Source organism: Hylobates moloch, unplaced genomic scaffold, assembly GCF_009828535.3.
Source record: "Hylobates moloch isolate HMO894 unplaced genomic scaffold, HMol_V3 SCAFFOLD_7, whole genome shotgun sequence".
Classification (NCBI taxonomy): Eukaryota; Metazoa; Chordata; class Mammalia; order Primates; family Hylobatidae; genus Hylobates; species Hylobates moloch.
Window position 1 is genome coordinate 21,488,615 of NW_026652282.1, and position 18,488 is coordinate 21,507,102.

Below are 18,488 nucleotides of genomic sequence, written 5' to 3' on the forward strand. Positions count from 1 at the left end.
TTGCATCATGTTTAATCAGGAAAATAGTAAAGAACTGAAAACAAGTCAAGAATCAAGAGTAAATATTGTAACAATGTAAAGAGTTCTCAGAAGCATCTCAAATCAGAGCACCATGGTAAAATGGTAAGGGTAGTAAGATTACATTCCTAAAATATAGGCTCTATCATAAAACCTACGTAATGTTTTTGTTATTTCTTTTCTAATTTCTTTATCAGAGTTATTGCATTCTATTTAATCGTCTCCTTTCTTATATTTTCCCCTAATGAAGAATAAGGCAGGTAGAGAAACTACAAGTTTTCCTGTCAGAAAAACTTCCCCTTGAAATATAATTCAATCATATCTGCAATATTATTATCAATTTGTTTCTTACAGGGATCTAAAATATAGACTGCTTTAAAGTCTATTTATTCACTCACGTATGCCAGCTCCCCACTTCATTTCAGCAACTGGGAGAAGGAGCCTGCCCTCTGAAGGAGAATCCAAGTGTGGAGCTTCAATCCTAAACAGGCCCCCTGCAAATATTTCATACACTTTCCATAGTTAGTTAAGCAACTCAGTAGCCACACTCTGTTGATGGCTGTGGTGTCAGTGACCCACATACAATTTGGAGCTATATGCCTGGGTGCTGGGAGAAATGCAGAATTTATACAATTTGAAATATGAAGACACTAGCAAAGCTACAAGATCAACAGAAACTACTAAAAACCAAAGAAAGAAATGTTAATTTCATGTTTTCACTTGCTGCTCACTCTTTTCATCAACAAACTTTTTTATTAAGTAGTTAGCATATGCCTTAGTTATTAAAGTAAGATCATTAGCCAAGGAAAGTTAGGCTATGAAGTATAAATCTAAATTTAGAATATACTACAGTGATCAAAGTTAGCTAATAAGAGAAAAGGCACTTTAAAAATTTTAGTAGTGTTTTATAAATTGGTTGCAAGCCCCTGTTTAAACATAGTCAAATTTCAGTAGCCCATGACAATGATGAACAACATGGAAAATTTTGTATCATAAGTAAATCAAAGCAGGTGCTTCAACAGTTCAACTTATGTACATCTGTATCATACCTATGCATGTGTATGATACACACACACACACACACACACACACACACAAAACCAGAACTGCCAAAAAGATGGGAACGGACTATATCTCACTTATGAGTATGTTATAGAAGAAAGATCTTCCACTTTTCAGGTGTAGAGCTCTGGGCTCAAATCCCAGCTCTGCCCCTTTCAAAGCAGTGTGACCCTTGGGCAAGTCACTTACCCTCTCTGAACCTCAGTTTCCTTATTTCTACAATGGGTGGGAGGTGAGAGTGTAGAGCACATTGCCAGCTTTGCGTGGTTCTTGTGAGTTACCACCTGGAATAAGCTGTCACAAGTGAAAGTAGAAAGTAACTTGGCCAGGTGCAGTGGCTAACACCTGTAATCCCAATACTTTGGGAGGCCAAGGTGGGCGGATCGCCTGAGGGCAGGAGTTTGAGACCAGCCTGGCCAACATGGTAAAACCCTGTCTCTACCAAAAATACAAAAAAATATATTAGCCAGGCGTCGTGGTGCCCACCTGCAATCCCAGCTGCTCAGGAGGCTGAGGCAGGAGAATCGCTTGAACCTGGGAGGTGGAGGTTGTGGTGAGCCAAGATCAGGCCACTGCACTCTAGCCTGGAGGACATAGTGAGACTCCATCTTAAAAAAAAAAGAAAGTAACTTGAACTTTCTTCTTTCCCTTAATTTTCTCTGCCCATCTCCCTCAGGCAGAAGCAACCAAGAAGCAGAATAGCTAAGAGGTAAAAATGGAAGGAAGAATAGTAGGCAAAAGAGACTGAAATGATGCACAAACTGGAGCTGAATGCCGCCTTTCTCTCCTCTGCCCTTTGCCTCTGTCAGGAAGGTATGTGATGCAAATTTGAAGATTGCAGTTACTCTAAAAAATATATTTTTGGGTAAGCATGGGCACATATATATATGTATATATGTATACATGTATACATATGTACGTATATATGTATACATGTATACATATGTACGTATATATATACGTATATACATATGTACGTATATACACGTACACGTATATATACGTGTATATACACGTACACGTATATATACGTGTATATACACGTACATGTATATATACATATATACGTATATATACACATATATACATATATACATACATATATACATATATATGTACATATATATATATTGGTCCAGTGCTGTGGCACAAGCCTGTAATCCCAGCTACTTGGGAGGCTGAGCAGGGGGATCACTTGAGTCCAGGAGTTCAAGTTTGAGGCCAGCCTGGAAAACAGAGTGAGTCTCTCTCTCTCTGTATTTATGTGTATATATGTATATGTGCATATGATGATCTTGTAATATGCTTGTAGTGGTCATTTCTCTTTATGCTAAACCATGAGTTGTTTAGTGACTCAAAGGAATCCCTTAGTAACAAACTTATTGGGATGGTTTGTATCTCATGAGAACATAGACACTACATTGTGTATGTCATTCAGTAAGTGGCTAAAGTGCTAGGGCACAGTTACTATTAAAGTGCCCTAAGAGAAAACATTTTTAAAAATAGAAGCATAGGGAAAAAAAGCCCACAGGGCTCTAATATAACTTCCTCTATATTTGTGCTTTTTAGGAAGTTGTTCTAAGCCTTCTTTGAACCCTTAGTAACTCTTATTAAGAAATAACAGTTTTATGATGGGTTGGCCTTCTCATCTGTGAGCCCTAATTTTGCAGGTTCACACAAAATGCTACATCACAAAATCCTTTTTTAAAAAACTCTTCCCGGGGTCAAACTCCACAGCCAATCAAAATATTCCACCTTTTAACTTGGGGGAAATCGCTAAAGGAAAGGATAGCTTTAACTAGTGTGTCTTTTGGATTGGGGGACTCAAAGAGAGGTCTCCCCAAGTTCCAGAAGACTTCGGACCACAGAAAACCCATTCCTTGAGGACACATGCTGAGGTGGTTGGGAACGAAGTTTCACATCTACCTAAAAGATCATGACCAGGGATAGAGAGACGACCAAATTTGGGAGAGCAGTTACGGTGCAGTTACGGAGGCGGAAGGACGCTCTCAGTACCCCGTTTCCACACTTTCATTCTTAAAGGCATGCAGCCCCTTTCTAAATAGATGTAGCGTCCCCAGGTTTCCACTACCTGAAGAGAAACCCTCACAGCACACTCTGGAAATGTTTTACAGTTCGTTTTAAATGCGTATTATTTCTAACTAAATCATTGAGGGACTCCTATGTATTTATTTATTTATTTTGAACATTTTCAAACGGATGGGGAAGTTTTGCTTCCATGTTTCCATTTTTTCCCCCCAAATTGGCATTAGGCACCAAAATTAGTTGAGGAACGAATCATTCCTTAGCTAGAATTTAAAACTTAACAAGGGACTCGTCCCGAGCTTGGTAAAGAGAATACCATTTTAAAATTGCACTGTAGGATTTTTTTACCTTCAGACAAGAACACACCTAAAAGGAAAAAGGCCCTCCCCTCCTCCCGAAGCACAAAAACACAGCATATCCCAAGCAGCCCGTTTCCTACCCAGCCAATACAATAACGCTTTGTAAACTGAGAGCAGCGCCCGGTATAGAAGCTAAGTATAAACAGCTGAGAAGGATTAGGCGGTAGCGCTCTTCTCATTTACATGAAAATCCTCTAAGCATCGTTTTCCTCGCTGGCTGCGGGCGCATAAGGAACTCTTTTATGCCATAGCCACGCATACATTTCCATCCTTTGTCTTTACTTACCAGTCGAGGCTGTGGGCATGTGTGCTCTATTTCCTCCATGGTTTCTGAGGGAGGCTCATTGGAAAGGGATTTTGGGATACCTGTTTCTGACTCAGCATCAGTGGTAACTACTGGCATGGCCAGTGAATGCTCCCTCTAGCTCTACACCCTCAGAGAGTCTCCTCCCAGGCAGAGAATGTTTTCTTTGTCACGTATTTTTCTCCCCCCTACCCTCCACCCATCCCCCGCTTCTTCTCCCCTTCTTTCTGTCTTCCCTGGGGGAAGTAAAGAGGTTACCCCCCGCCCCTTTCTCTCTCTCTCTCTCTCTCCCAGAAGCCAAGAGGCAAGGCCTCAGTTTATCACTATAACAACCAGACGACACTGAAGCGGCTGGTGCGGGATACAGTATCTCATTTGCATAGAGCGCGCTGGTTGGCTACTGTCATCATAGTACCACTCCGCCGGGGAGCGGCCGGGCCCCATTGGCTAGCCCTCTGTACCCACGGGCCCGAACTTGCTGCTTTTGTTTCTTCTGTTTAATTCAGTTGCAAAGGTCTCCGTCCTCTCGGGGCACGGGACCCGGGCTGCGCCACCCAGATAACATAAAACCGCTTCCTGAGGGGCCTAGGGCGCCTTGAGAAACAACATAGCAGACCTCCACTAATAAAGGACCGTGTCCCTGGGATGAGCTAGTGCATGGTGTGCCGTAGTCAGGATATTTGCCAAATAGGAGTCACCCTGAAGACAAAGCCACTTTTGAGCCCAAATTCATTGTGCTAATTGCCAGTGGAGGGCCCCTCCGGGCATTCACTATGGGCACCTGAGTGTCCACCCCTGGACTTCATGCAACACGAACCCTGGCAGATCCCCTTGTGGCCTGGTGTAGCCCTGGAGCCCTCCCCTGGGGCTGCCCTAGGGGGAACTTTGAAGGATGTAGATTGTCTTTAACAGCCTGCCTCCTACTGCTGGCTGCCCTTCCCAGTTGCTTCCTCTGCCAGCCACTCTTCCCCGTAACCAGCTATTCAAAGTTTCCTCAAGAAGTCTTGCTGTTGTGTGCCTTTCAGTACACTGTTCCATGCACTGCTCTATTTTCTCTTGGCTCCTACTTTACCAGTCGTGGGTCCCATTTCCTAAGTATCCTGCCCTCAGCCAAATGCTCATGGCAATCAGAGATGGAATGTTAACGATCAGGTGCTTTAATGTCTACATTATCTAGGGACATTCACATTTTAAGAGGAGCGTTCTGAAGACACACATCCAAAGAACTTACCAAGGTATTCATTGTGAATTGTCATTTCTAATATTAATAAAAAATCATGATGATCGCTGGCATTTATTAAGCAAAAGCACGGTGCTAAGTACTTTACCTAGTTCTTGTTTAATCTTTGTAAGAACCCAAAGAGGTAGATCCTATTGTTATCCTCATTTTACAGGTATTCACATTCACAAAATTCTAAAATAATGCAGCTGGGATTTGAAGGTTTTTGGTTGTTTTTTTTTTCGAAGGGCGGGGTGGTGGGGGCGGGCGCGTAGGGACCAGGGATGCAGCAGGTGTAGTAAGAAAAGGATCTAGGCAGGAGTCCTCTTAGGACAAGTCCCTGGGCTTCTACATCTTTCATTTTTATCTATAGCAGTGGTTTTCATTCAAGTGTGGTCTGGGACCAGCAGCACCGACATCAGCATCACCAGGGAACTTGTTAGAAATGCGAATTATTGGCCCCCTGCCAGACCCCGGACCTGATTCAGTAAGTCTGGGGTGGGGTCAGAATTTGCTTTTCTAGAGAGTTTCTGGGTGTTGTTAATGCTGCAGGTGTGGGAACTATACTTTGAGAATCAGTAGCCCAAAGGATGGAATAAAAATACCGGGCTTGCCTCCATCACAGAAAGGAGATCAAATGAGATATCATGTCATTGCACTTTTTGAATTAGAACGTGCTATGCTAACATAAGGGGATATTATTTTTATTACTCCTCAATAAGCAAAGAGGGCTAGCCCTAAAAGAAGAAGAAAATGGATTCTCTAGCAGAGAATTATAGTTTGACAGTTTTAGATGCTGACCCTTTAAGTCAAAATAACATCACTTAAGAGTATTATGACCTATACAGGACAGAACTCCAGTGATGTGAGAATTCCAGTGATGCTTGGGTCATCTAAAAGGGGCCAGTTGCTTCCTACCCTATTTGCCCTCCTGGAAGCACAAAACACTTCCAGCAGCAGGTTTAGCTCTACCAGCTCATCACCTGGAAGAGCCAAGCCCTGTGTTACATTTAGGAGCCCTTTTCCTACATGTACTGGGTGACGTGCAAATGACATGGTTATTCTAATCTCAATGTATGTATTTTTGCCTTAGAGCAGTGGTTCTCAAAGTGTACTTCTCCAAGAAGTAGCAGCAGCAGCCCTGGTCACTTGTCAGAAATTCTTGATCCCCACCCCAGACCTACTGAATCAGAAATTCTGGCTTCCCACTCCAGACCTACTGAATCAAAACCTCCTGGTTTGGGAGGCATTCTGACCCATGCTAAAGTTTACAAACCACTGCCTCAGAGTCACTGTTCACATTGGAAAGCACCTAAACCCCACTGTATTCTCGGCCACTGAGCCACCCCTTGGTTCCTAATTGGTCACCTAATTCTCTCTCCAGAATGAGAGGTTCACCTGTTCACCTGCTCATTTCAAAGAGTTCTGATGTCTAGCTGGGTCCTTGTGAACTCTTGTCCAAGAGCCTAGACCATTCCTGTAGACTCCCAATATTTTCTGTCTCCCTTCCTCACCTTCTTCTCCTCCTAATCCTCCCCTGTCCCACTGAACCAAGATACTGCCTCTGCCTAGGATATCTTCATTGTGTTACCCACATCAAATCCTTAGCTTTCAGTGCTACTTTGTGCTAAGTCCAAGTCACACCTGACACTTACTCATCCCAAGTCCTTGAACTTTGAAATTGAGACTTCTGTCTAACTGCCCTGACGGTCAGCTCTATAACTAATTCCGTTCCCACTAATCCTGCTCCAGCCTAGTCCTGGCTTCTTCCCGCTCCTCTCCCCACAGTCCTGTGATTGAATCTCAGCATGTCTTGCAGTCTTAATGGCAGAAATAGACTCTTTCAGGCACCACTCTGAGAGGAGTCCTTATCAGATCCACCCACTTCGGAGACCAGTCCTGGCAGCTGCTGCAACCTGACTCAGAAACTTCTTGATAATACTTGAATGAGTTATTTTAACTTGGGGGCATTGTAATGCTATCAAGACAATTAGCTAAGAGTGATCAGTTAATTCCACACTACAGAGCTAAATATTCCATAAGGGTTATGAAGGGGATGACTATGAAGGGATAGCAGAAGAGAGTTTATTGGGGTAAGGGAATTATTATGTAGCTTTTTTTTTTTTTGAGACGGGATCTTACTCTGTTGCCAGGCACTGGTGCAGTGCAGTGCAATCTCAGCTCACTGCAACCTCTGTCTCCCAGGCTCAAGCGATCCTCCCACCCGAGCCTCCCAAGTATCTGGGGCCACAGGTGTATGCCACCACTTCTGTCTAATCTTTCTATATTTTTGGTAGAGACAGGGTTTCACTGTGTTGCCCAGGCTGGTCTGGAACTTCTGGCCTCAAGTGATTCACCTGCCTCGGCCTCCCAAAGTGCTAGGATTATAGGTGTGAGCCACAGTGGCCGGCCAAGAATCGTTATGTATCTTGATTATGGTAATGATTTCACAAAATCTATGCATGTGTTAACTTCATTAGAAATTCCATAGAGGATATTTGTCAGTATATGCTAACAGCCTTTAGAATATTCATACTCTTTGACCTAGGGATTCCACTTGGTAATTTATCCCAAAAAACATAGAGAAGCACACAAATAATTATGTACAAAGATGCTTAATGCAGAATTATTTATAAAAGGCAAAAAAGATACAACTTACAGCAATAGTAGGAATGGTTAAAATAAAAATAAGTCCATATAATATAGTATTGTACACTCACTAAGAGTCATGTTTTTGAAGAAATTCTCATGTTATGGGCACATGTTAGCATTATATGTTAGAAAAGCAGGCTGCAAAATGTGATTCCAAAAACATGAGCCCAATTATGTGATATGTACATGCACAGAAAAAAGCACTGGAAGGAAATATATCAAGATGCTAAAAGTGAAATCTTTAAACTGTGGGGTTATGGAAGATTTTTGTTTTACTTTAAAAAAATTTTTTCTGCCTATAACAAATATTCAAGGCTGGGTGCGGTGGCTCATGCCTGTAATCCCAGCACTTTGGGAGGCCGAGGCGGGCGGATCATGAGGTCAAGAGATGGAAACCATCCTGGCCAACACGGTGAAAACCCGTCTCTATTAAAAATATAAAAATTAGCTGGGCGTGGTGGCAGGCAACTGTAGTCCCAGCTACTCGGGAGGCTGAGGCAGGAGAATCGCTTGAACCTGGGAGGCGGAGTTTGCAGTGAGCCAAGATCACGCCATTGCACTCCAGCCTGGGCAACGGAGCAAGATGCCGTCTCAAAAAAAAAAAAAAAAAATATATATATATATATATATATATATATTCAAAAATGAGCATATATTATTCTTTTATTTTTTTGAGACAGGGTCTCACTCTGTTGCCCAGACTGGAGTACAGTCACGTGATCACAGCAGCCTCGACCTCCCAGGCTCAGGTGATCCTCCCACCTCAGCCTTCCGGGTAGCTGGGACTACAGGACATGCAAGCACCCCTGGCTAATTTTTTGTAGAGACGGTGTTTCACCATGTTGCCCAGGCTGGTCTTGAACTCCTGAGCTCAAGCGATCTGCCTGCCTCGGCCTCCCAAAGTGCTGAGATTACAGGCATGAGGCACCGCACCAACCCAATGTTAGTCTTATAATTAGAAAAAAACAATGAACATTACTGTCCCCAAAGGCATCAAGAGCTGGGTATTAGGGTTGGGGTGAGACAGGCTTGGTTAGCTCATGAGCAAATAGAAAGATGCACAGACCTCAGTGAGAGGAAACAAGAAAGCTGAAACTGAGGAGCAAAGCTGGAGCAAAGTCCTAAAGTCCTATCTTCAGTTAGCAGAGGTAGAGGAAACGTGTTGGAGGCAGGCTGTTCAGAAAAGTCCCAGAGAATGTTTAGGGACAGGGCTTCTGAGTCCCGTGACCTCTACAAGAAGGGCATGCCTTCTGTGAGAACTTGTCTGATCAGTGCTGTCAAGGACTATCATGATTGTTTCTACTGTTTATCAAGCACCTCTTATGTCTTTAGCACGATGGTATTAGGTTGGTGCAAAAGTAATTGCAGTTTTTACCATTAAAAGTAATGACAGGCCATGCGTGGTGGCTCACACCTGTAATCTCAATATTTTGGGAGGCCAAGGCGGGTGGATCACCTGAGGTCAGGAGTTCAAGACCAGCCTGGCCAACATAGCAAAACCCCGTCTCTACTAAAAATACAAAAATTAACCAAGCGTGTTGGTGGGCGCCTGTAATCCCAGCTACTAGGGAGGCTGAGGCAGGAGAATCGCTTGAACCCAGGAGGCGGAGGTTGCAATGAGCAGAGACCACACCATTGCACTCCAGCCTGGGCAACAAAAGCAAAACTCCATCTCAAAAAAAAAAAAAAAAAGTAATGACAAAAACCGCAATTATTTTTGCACCAACTTAATGCTTATCATAGCCTACCTGTAGCCCCGACAACACCCAATCAGATAGGTGTAGTTGCCCCACTTTGCAGATGAGGAAGCCAAGCCATAGAGACCTTAACTTCAGCTTGGAACACACCTACAAATGACATCTACCTTCCTACAAGCAGTCCTCACATCAACATCATCAAATTGTTGAAAACATTATTTTCGGCCAGGCACGGTGGCTCATGCCTGTAATCCCAGCACTTTGGGAGGCTGAGGCGGGCAGATCACTTGAGGTCAGGAGTTCAAGACCAGCCTGGCCAACATGATGAAACCCAGTCTCTATTAAAAATACAGAAAATTAGCTGGGCGTGGTGGCGCATGCCTGTCATCCCAGCTACTCGGGAGGCTGAGGCAGGAGAATCGCTTGAACCCAGGAGGAGGAGGAGGTGTCAGTGAGCTGACATTGCACCACTGCACTCCAGCCTGAACGACAGAGGAGACTCCATCTTAAAACAAAACAAAACAAAACAAAACATTATTTTCAAAGATCTGCAAAGAAGAACTATTAGGTTGGTGCAAAAGTAAATGCAGTTTTTGCCATTGAAAATAATGACAAAACCGCAATTACTTTTGCACCAACCTAATAAACTAATCTCTTTGGAGCAGACGCTGTCTGAACCCTGCCGAAATCCCCTCAGGACTTACCATAATGACTATGATGTCAACACCTGACCCACTGTCAACTGCCAGCACCTGCATCTCTCTGCCTGAGGGCCTTATCTGGCCATTGGAAAGCCCTGCCCTCCCAACACCACCACTAAGTCAGAACTAAAGGGCCAGAAAATTAACAGCCCATATCCCTAAGAGCTCTCAACCGATGATTGATAGAAGTCAGTGTATAAATACCCTAGTTCCCTCAGCCCTCAAGTGAAATAACTCTGAACTGCATGTTCTACTCTAACTCCCAGAGTCCCCCAGTGGGATTAAGTTCCACTTGCCACAGGGCACCCTTTATCAGTTGCCTTCCTTTCCTTGTTTCACTTACCCATGCTCCTGTGAGTATTTCCTGGGATCGGATCATCTCCCAGATAAACTACTTGAACTTGAATCTTTCTTGCAGAGCCGGCTTCTGGGGCATCTCAGAAGGTCTCAAGATACCATTAAGGTGCCCACCATCAAATTCTTTTTTTTTTTTTTTTTTTTTTGAGACAGAGCCTCACTCTGTCACCCAAGCTGGAGTGTAGTGGGTGTGATCATCTTGGCTCACTGCAACTTCTGCCTCCTAGGTTCAAGTGATTCTCCTGCCTCAGCCTCCCGAGTAGCTGGGATTGCAGGCACACACCACCATGTCCAGCCAATTTTTTTGTATTTTTAGTAGAGACGGGGTTTCACCATCTTGGCCAGGCTGGTCTCAAACTCTTGACCTCAGATGATCTGCCCGCCTCAGCCTCCCAAAGTGCTGGGATTATAGGCATGAGCCACCATGCCCAGGCCTGACTCTACTATTTCTTCCACGTTTCTTTTCTTTTTTCTTTCTTTTTTTTTTTTTGAGATGGAGTCTCACTCTGTTACCCAGGCTGGAGTGCGCTGTGGTGCAATCTTGGCTCACTGCAACCTCTGCCGCCCAGGTTCAAGCAATTCTCCTGCCTCAGCCTCCCGAGTAGCTGGGATTACAGGCATGCGCCACGACTCCCAGCTAATTTTTTTGTATTGTTAGGAGAGACGGGGTTTCACCATATTGGCCAGGCTGGTCTCGAACTCCTGACCTTGTGATCCACCTGCCTCGGCCTCCCAAAGTGCTGGGATTGCAGGTGTAAGCCACCGCGCCCAGCCCACGTTTCCTTTTTATTCATTTTCTTCTCACTTCCCCAGATTTGCCAAACAAGAAATTTATGGCCAGGTGGCATGACTCACACCTGTAATCCTAGCACTTTGGGAGGCTGAGGCAGGTGGATAGCTGGAGCCCAGGAGTTTGAGACCAGACTGGGTAACATGGCAAAACCTGGTCTATACTAAAAATACAAAAACATGAGCCAGGTGTGGTGGCATGTACCTGTAGTCCCAGCTGCTCTGGGGGCTGAGGCAGGATTGCCTGAATCTGGTAGGCAGAGGTTGCAGTGAGCCGAGATTGCGCCAGTGCACTCCAACCTGGGTGACAGAGTAAGACCCTGTCTCAAAAAAAAAAAAAAAAAAAAAAAAGGAAATGTATCATGAAGAAGGAAGGGAGGAAGGGAGATGGAAAACACGGGGTAAAGATGACAGAAGAATTTCAGATTTCCCAGAAAGCATTATTACCTCCTATGGAATTTTGCTACTTTTATGTCTCTGTTTTGAGCCACTTCCCCAGTTGTCCACATGTGGCTTAAGGTCTGGGCCTAATAGTACAGGAAAAGACTCTACCATACTAAGTAATGAAATCCATACATAAATCCTTTCCACCCATTCCAGGAAAATTATAGTAGTAAAAATATTTTTCAGTAGAAAGCGTTTCATCCCTCCCTTGGTGCTTTTACACATGGACTTATAATAACACTATGAGACTGACATGTTTTTATACTGAAAAATTTCAAATGAATGAACAAATTCAGAGCAGTTAAGTGATTTGACCATGGTCACATAGTAAGTGGTAGAAGTATCACTTGAATCCAGGTCTCTTGAATCAAAGTTCAACACTCTTTTCCACCAAACTACACTGCCTCATTGTGTGATACACAGTAGTTAGATTTGCTTTATTAACAAGCCTGCTGAGCTAACTCATGCAGATCTCATCATCTAATATAACCCCTTAACCCCTTTTCTATTGAATTCATGTACATGAAGCACTCTTTACTTTTATTCATTCAGTTCATTTCATATTTGTGCAACCGTGAATTTGGACTCATTTTAGATGCTTGAATTTACTAATGACAAGAAAAATAAACGCAGTTGCGGCCGAGTGCAGTGGCTCACGCCTGTAATCCCAACAATTTGGGAGGCCGAGGTGGGCGGATCACCTGAGGTCAGGAGTTCAAAATCAGCCTGGTCAACATGGTGAAATCCTGTCTCTACTAAAAATACAAAAATTAGCCAGGCGTGGTGGCGGACATCTGTAATCCCAGCTACTCAGGAGGCTGGAGCAGGAGAATCGCTTGAACCTGGGAGGCAGAGGGTTGCAGCGAGCCAAGATTGTGCTATTGCATTCCAGCCTGGGTGACAGAGTGAGACCCTGTGTCAAAAACAAAACAAAACACAGTCGCATTTCCAGGCTCACCAGTGTGTCAAGAGCACGGCTGATACAGGTCTATGACCTATAAAGGCCATTGGGGGAGGCCAAGGCAGGTGGATCACCTGAGGCCAGGAGTTCCAGACAAGGCTGGGCAACATGGCAAAACCCCGTCTCTACTAAAAATACAAAAAAAAAATTAGCCAGACATGGTGGCAGGCGCCTGTAATCCCAGCTACTAGGGACACTGAGGCAGGAGATTTGCTTGAACCCAGGAGGCGGAGGCTGCAGTGAGCCAAGATTGCGTCATTGCACTCCAGCCTGGGCAATAAGAGTGAAACTCCATCTCAAAAAAAAAAAGGCCTATTAGGGGAAAAAAAATAATGGTAAGACATGAAAATAGGGCTTCAATCTTTTTTCAGGGACATGGGAACAAAAATAAAGAAGTCGAATGATTTTTTAGCGGGGGTGGTCACCCTGGAAACCAGACTTGGGGATGCCGAGGTCGAGTCGGAGACCATCCGTTCGGCAAACGGTGAACCCCTCTCTATAAAAAAAAAAAAAATTAGTGTGGGTGGGAGCCTATATCCCACTACGGAGAGGCTGAGGCAGGAAAATGGGTGAACTTAGAGCTGCATGATCGAGTCGGGCGACAGAGCGAGACTCCGTCTCAAAAAAAAAAAAAAAAAATGCTTTGTTTTATTATTAAAATTGATTTTCTTCTTTTTCTAACTTCTATAATAACCAAAAAAGAATTGACCTTCACTCATCAATGTGACCAAAATTTGAATATAAGTGCAGTTTTGAGGAGCTAGGGAGAAACTGCACAGACCCAACATGACAAACCTATTGCATACATGAAAATACAGCTAACAAAATGTCATTTTACATCTTACATTTAAAAGAAATATATATTTGCAATTTGTTGGGGAGATGAACAGTAAGGAGCTCTAATATTCTTTTTTTTCTTTTTCTTTTTCCTTTTTTTTTTTTGAGACAGAGTCTTGCTCTGTCTCCCAGGCTGGAGTGCAGTGGCACAATCTCGGCTCACTGCAACCTCTGCCTTCCGGTTCAAGCAGTTCTTCTGCCTCAGCCTCCCGAGTAGCTGGGATTACAGGCATGCGCCACCACACCCGGCTAATTTTTGTATTTTTAGTAGAGATGGGTCTCAAACTCCTGACCTCAAGTGATCCCCCAACCTCGGCCTCCCAAAACGCTGGGATTACAGGCGTGAGCCACTGCGCCAGGCCCAGCTCCAATATTCTTAGCACTCAAGGACGCCAGTCATTGCACCTGTGTTTAAGAAGGTCTTAAAAGAGATATTTTTAAAATCAAAACAAGATGTGTTATTTAAATGCTGATAAAATCAGTTGTATATATGTTATATTTTGTTTTGCTGTAGCAAAACAAATATGATGGCAGGGTTTTTTGCACAAATTAAAGTTGCCCTTAGCTGGAATAAATCATTCTTATTGACATTAGCAGCTGTGTAGTCAGTAAAGAAGGATTGTTGCTATTACTTGGTGGTATTTATAAACACTTTTATTTTCTAAGTGCTTTACAATCACTTATTGTCTAATTAATATCTAATCATCTGTTTACAAGTAATAATCACACATGTAGTGCAGTTTAATCAAAACTCCAAATACAGCCGCCATCATACTCAAGAGTGCCGTGTAAATTTTGGTCCCTTCTTTATGGGGTTTGAGTCCAGACATGCAACTGAAACAGATAATACATCAGAAAAAATATGGATATATATTCCTCACTTATATTTGAGCATAATTTGGATTCACAACTTTTGCATGCCAAATATATTATCTGAATGTCAGTGGATGAGTAAGACCATAGGTAATTTTCAACACTTAAGGGCTCAATTGCACACATATATAAAATTGTAATTTATTTAACCCACAAAATTGGATGATAGTTTATGATAAATGTCCAAGGCCAGGCACTGACTTAACATTGAAACTCTTAGTCACAATCACTGTTTCAGTCATTTTAATGAAAAAGAGCAAATGTAGCAAAGGTGGCTCAGAGACCTTCAAGGTTAATAATCTAACCAGGTTCAAGTCTACACCAAGCTACGCCCCGTATGAACACCTGCCAGTCTTAATTAGCTAACATAAGTGGATGTACTGCTGTCTCCCTTCAGTCTCCCCAAGTGTTACTCTATAAGCAATTATAGGAACCAGGAAAGGACTTTTTTAAGCAGGTGAATGATGTGCATATTAATCCAGTTTTTTTCCTTCTAGGATGAATTTTCTTAAAGTAGAATTGCTGAGTCAGAGTATTTATGTTTTTAAAACTTTTGATACATGTTTTTTTGACACTGTTATCAAATTATCCTCCAGCATGGGTGACCATATGTACATTTCTTTGTATACCCCTAAAGAGTGGTCTTTCTTGATTATTGGTGTACCATAACCAGATTTCCTCCTTGCTGTCCTACCAGGCAGTTTCCCAGTACTACAGCGAGTACTGCAGGGTCCTGAGGATTGTGCCGGGGGGCCTTCTGCATATGATACAAATGAGCTTCATTGACAAGTAAGTCATCAGGACTGTCTGACGCCAGGAGGGATACATTCATTCGCAAGTAAACTATTATTACAATCATCGGACTTTATACTAATAGATTTTGAATGACATGGTCTCCAAAGTGATTCTTTGTCTTGCAAAATCTGCACTCAGAGTCTTTGAATGCTCAAAGAGAGACTCGGTTTAATCTTCTGTGCGTCTGTGTGTTTTCTACGGCTGCTGTAACAACGTACCAGAAATGTGGTGGCTTAAAACAACACAAAGATATTATCTTAAAGTTCTGGACCAGGGTCAGAAGTCTGAAATGGGTCTCAGTGGGCTAAAATCAATGTACCTGCAGGACTGCATTTCTTCTGGAGGCTCTAGGGGAAATTGTTTCATTGCCTTTTTTTTTTTTTTTAGCTTCTAGAAGCTGCATGCATTCCTTGACTCCTGGCCTGCTTTCTTCTATCTTCAAAGACAGCAATTGCATCACTCCAGCCTCTACTTCACTGGTCACGTATTCTCTAAGTCTCCTGCCTTCCTCTTTCACTTCAAAAGACTCTTGTAATTACATTGAGTTCCTTTGGATAATCCAGGATAATCTGTCCCATCTCAAGACCTTTAACTTAATCACATCTATAAAGTCTCTTTTGCCATGTAAGATAACATATTCACAGGTTCTGGAAATTACAATGTAGACATCTTTGAGAGGCCCTTATTCTTCCTATCACATCTTCCTTAGCATGAGCTGGGCCTCGTATCTCATCTCCAGATATTCTGGAAATATGGCTGACAGTCATTCAATTGCAGACAATTGCTAACATTGTCTACAATTTTAGTACTTAGTAATTTATGACATCCTTCTCTGTATCAGAAACAGGCATTATGTCTAGTTTTCAGATAAGAATTGGGGCTTAGAGACATTAAATAATTTGCTCAAGGTCACAGAGCTGGTCAGTGGCAGAACTGAGTTTCACATTTAGGACTGCGGGACCTCAAAGCCCCCACTCAATGCATGATGCCTTGGTATCTCAACATTTTTTATGCTCTGCTCATTCTGCTCTCTTTGGATAGCCTTCATGTTGAAAGCTTTTCATTTAGTTTGTTTGACATTTAATAATACAACCTAGCTAGATAAAAGCTTTTATTAAGTCCCTATAAATATCATATTTGACTCATTCAGTAAGTGCCAGTGCAGGATGTCATCACAAAACACACATTGAAGATAATGTCTCCACATCCTCTAATAAATCTTCCTAAAAGTGGCATCAGATGGGTTCTTCCTCTGCAATACAAACAGAAGTGGCCTCACCAGGTTTTCTTCTCTGTGGGCAATGTGTAAATCTGTGAATAACAGGTGGTGATGGTGAGAAATGATCTTTCCAAAAGCCCACGAGTATACAAATACCCTATTCTTGACAAAAGAGTGTCTAACACTTTAGGGGTGTCTTAGTCTGTTTTATGCTGCTATAACAGACTACCACAGAGTGGGTAATTTATAATGAACATAAATGTATTTGTTTCATAGTTCTGGAAGCCGGCAAGTCCAAGAGCATGGTGCCAGCATCTGGTGAGGGCCTTTGTGTTCCATCATCCCATGGCAGAAAGCAGAAGGGCAAGAGAAGGCAAGAGCAAGAAAGCAAGAGGGAGTTGAACTTGCTTTTATAACAAATCCACCCTTGTGGTAACTAAGCCTCTCCTGTGTTAATGACTTTAATCCACTCATGAGGTCAGAGCCCTCATGACCTAATCACCTATTATTAGACACTGTTGCATTGGGGATTAAGTTTCTAACACATAAACTTTGGGGGACACATTCAAACCATAGCAGGAAGTCTAAGTTAATCTCTTAATAAAGACGCTTATCCTCTTTGCTTTACTCTGGAAGGTTCTCAACCTTGGTTGTGCATTAGAATCACCTTAGGAGCTTTCAAAAACACTGAGGGCTGATTCCTCCTCCCTAAAGATTCTGATCTAATTGTCCTGGGGTTTAGCATCAGGGCTTTTAAAAGTTTAGAACAAAAGAAAGTTCAGAACCACTGTGATGAAGGAGAGTTGATGAGACACTTTATTCGTACATGGATTTTGACCCCAAAACTATTTGGCTCTCAAATAGAAAAAAAGGATCTCTATTTTGTTTGTATCAAGAGTAAGAAACCCTATTTGTGTATGTGTCCCAGGAAGCTGGCTATGTAAAAACTTTCAATTATCTCCAAAAGCAATCATTTTAAACACCTAGTCTACTAAAATGCCAGATGAGAGGCCATGTCAAATGACACTAAGGAGGCCGGGTACGGTGGCTCACGCCTGTAATCCCAGCACTTTGAGAGGCCAAGGCAGGCAGATCACCTGAGGTCAGGAGTTCGAAACCAGCCTGGCCAACATGGTGAAACCTTGTCTCTACTAAAAATACAAAAATTACCTGGATGTGGTGGCATGCGCCTGTAATCCCAGCTACTTGGGAGGCTGAGGCAGGAGAATTGCTTGAACCCAGGAGGCGGAGGTTGCAGTGAGCCAAGATCTCACCATTGCACTCCAGCCTGGGCAACAGGAGCAAAACTCCATCCCAAAAAAAAAAAAAAAAAAAAGGAAAAAAAAAAACACTAAGGGTGCCTGAGAGTAGCTATATGCGGTCAATGGTCTTTCACAGAAGCCCACCCTTGCTTTGAGAAGATATCCTCTTGAGTAAGCAAGTATGATATAAGCACATCTTCAAAGAAAAATAATCCTTTATTTCTACAAAATGGTCTGGATAACCTCACTCCACCATTCAATTGCAGGGACTCAACAGGAGCAAAACCATTAGCAGTGAACCATGGCAGTCTCTAGCACATATGGTACTACCATTGCTCAAAACATTTTTGGAATAAGTCTTTGGTCATCATTTGAAAATGTGAAGATAACAGTACTCATATGAATATATAAGTTATATTATCCTTTTTTAAAAAAGATAGAAATCATCAAAAAGACTTAGGAGACTCCTGACAGCCAAAGATGAAAAGTTTAAGCATCAATAAGGATAAGAACTGCAATTGATGGAAACCTATCTAATGTTTTTCAATGCATGAGTTCATAACACTATCAAAAGAAACCCCTAAGCCTCATTTGTCTGCATTGAAGGATGCTAGAGAAAAACACATTATTTTGAAAACTGGGAAATAAGCCTTTATTTAACCTTTCCTATACAAACTGTCCCTCTAGGTCACCAAACAAGAGAAGTATCTTGTCTTAGAATGAGTAATGAAGAAGGTAAGATGGTAATGAATTATCTCCACTTTATAACCCCTAAGGAAAGATTGGGTTTAGGCACTTAGCATCAACTACTGCTAACATGACAGAGAGACAGGCAATACCAAACATTATGCACTCCTAATAGAAGTACATGTACTACCTATGAAATAGTCTGC

The 18,488-nt window shown here is 42.5% G+C and overlaps 1 protein-coding gene across 4 annotated transcripts in view; it reads right to left on the reverse strand.

The window, feature by feature from the left end:
- Nucleotides 1-18,488, reverse strand: part of PCYT1B (phosphate cytidylyltransferase 1B, choline) — a 115,971-nt gene that overhangs the window by 85,357 nt on the left and 12,126 nt on the right. For 2 of the 4 annotated variants that reach the window (XM_032756699.1, XM_032756697.1), the window contains exon 1: nt 3,772-4,133. The exons of 1 other annotated variant lie outside the window; for it this stretch is intronic. In XM_032756699.1, the coding sequence (XP_032612590.1) occupies nt 3,772-3,888 (117 nt within the window). In that variant the 5' untranslated portion in view covers nt 3,889-4,133. Of the gene's footprint in view, nt 1-3,771; nt 4,134-18,488 lie in introns of those variants that run through there. One more of the 4 variants, XM_058441691.1, reaches the window with a different exon arrangement.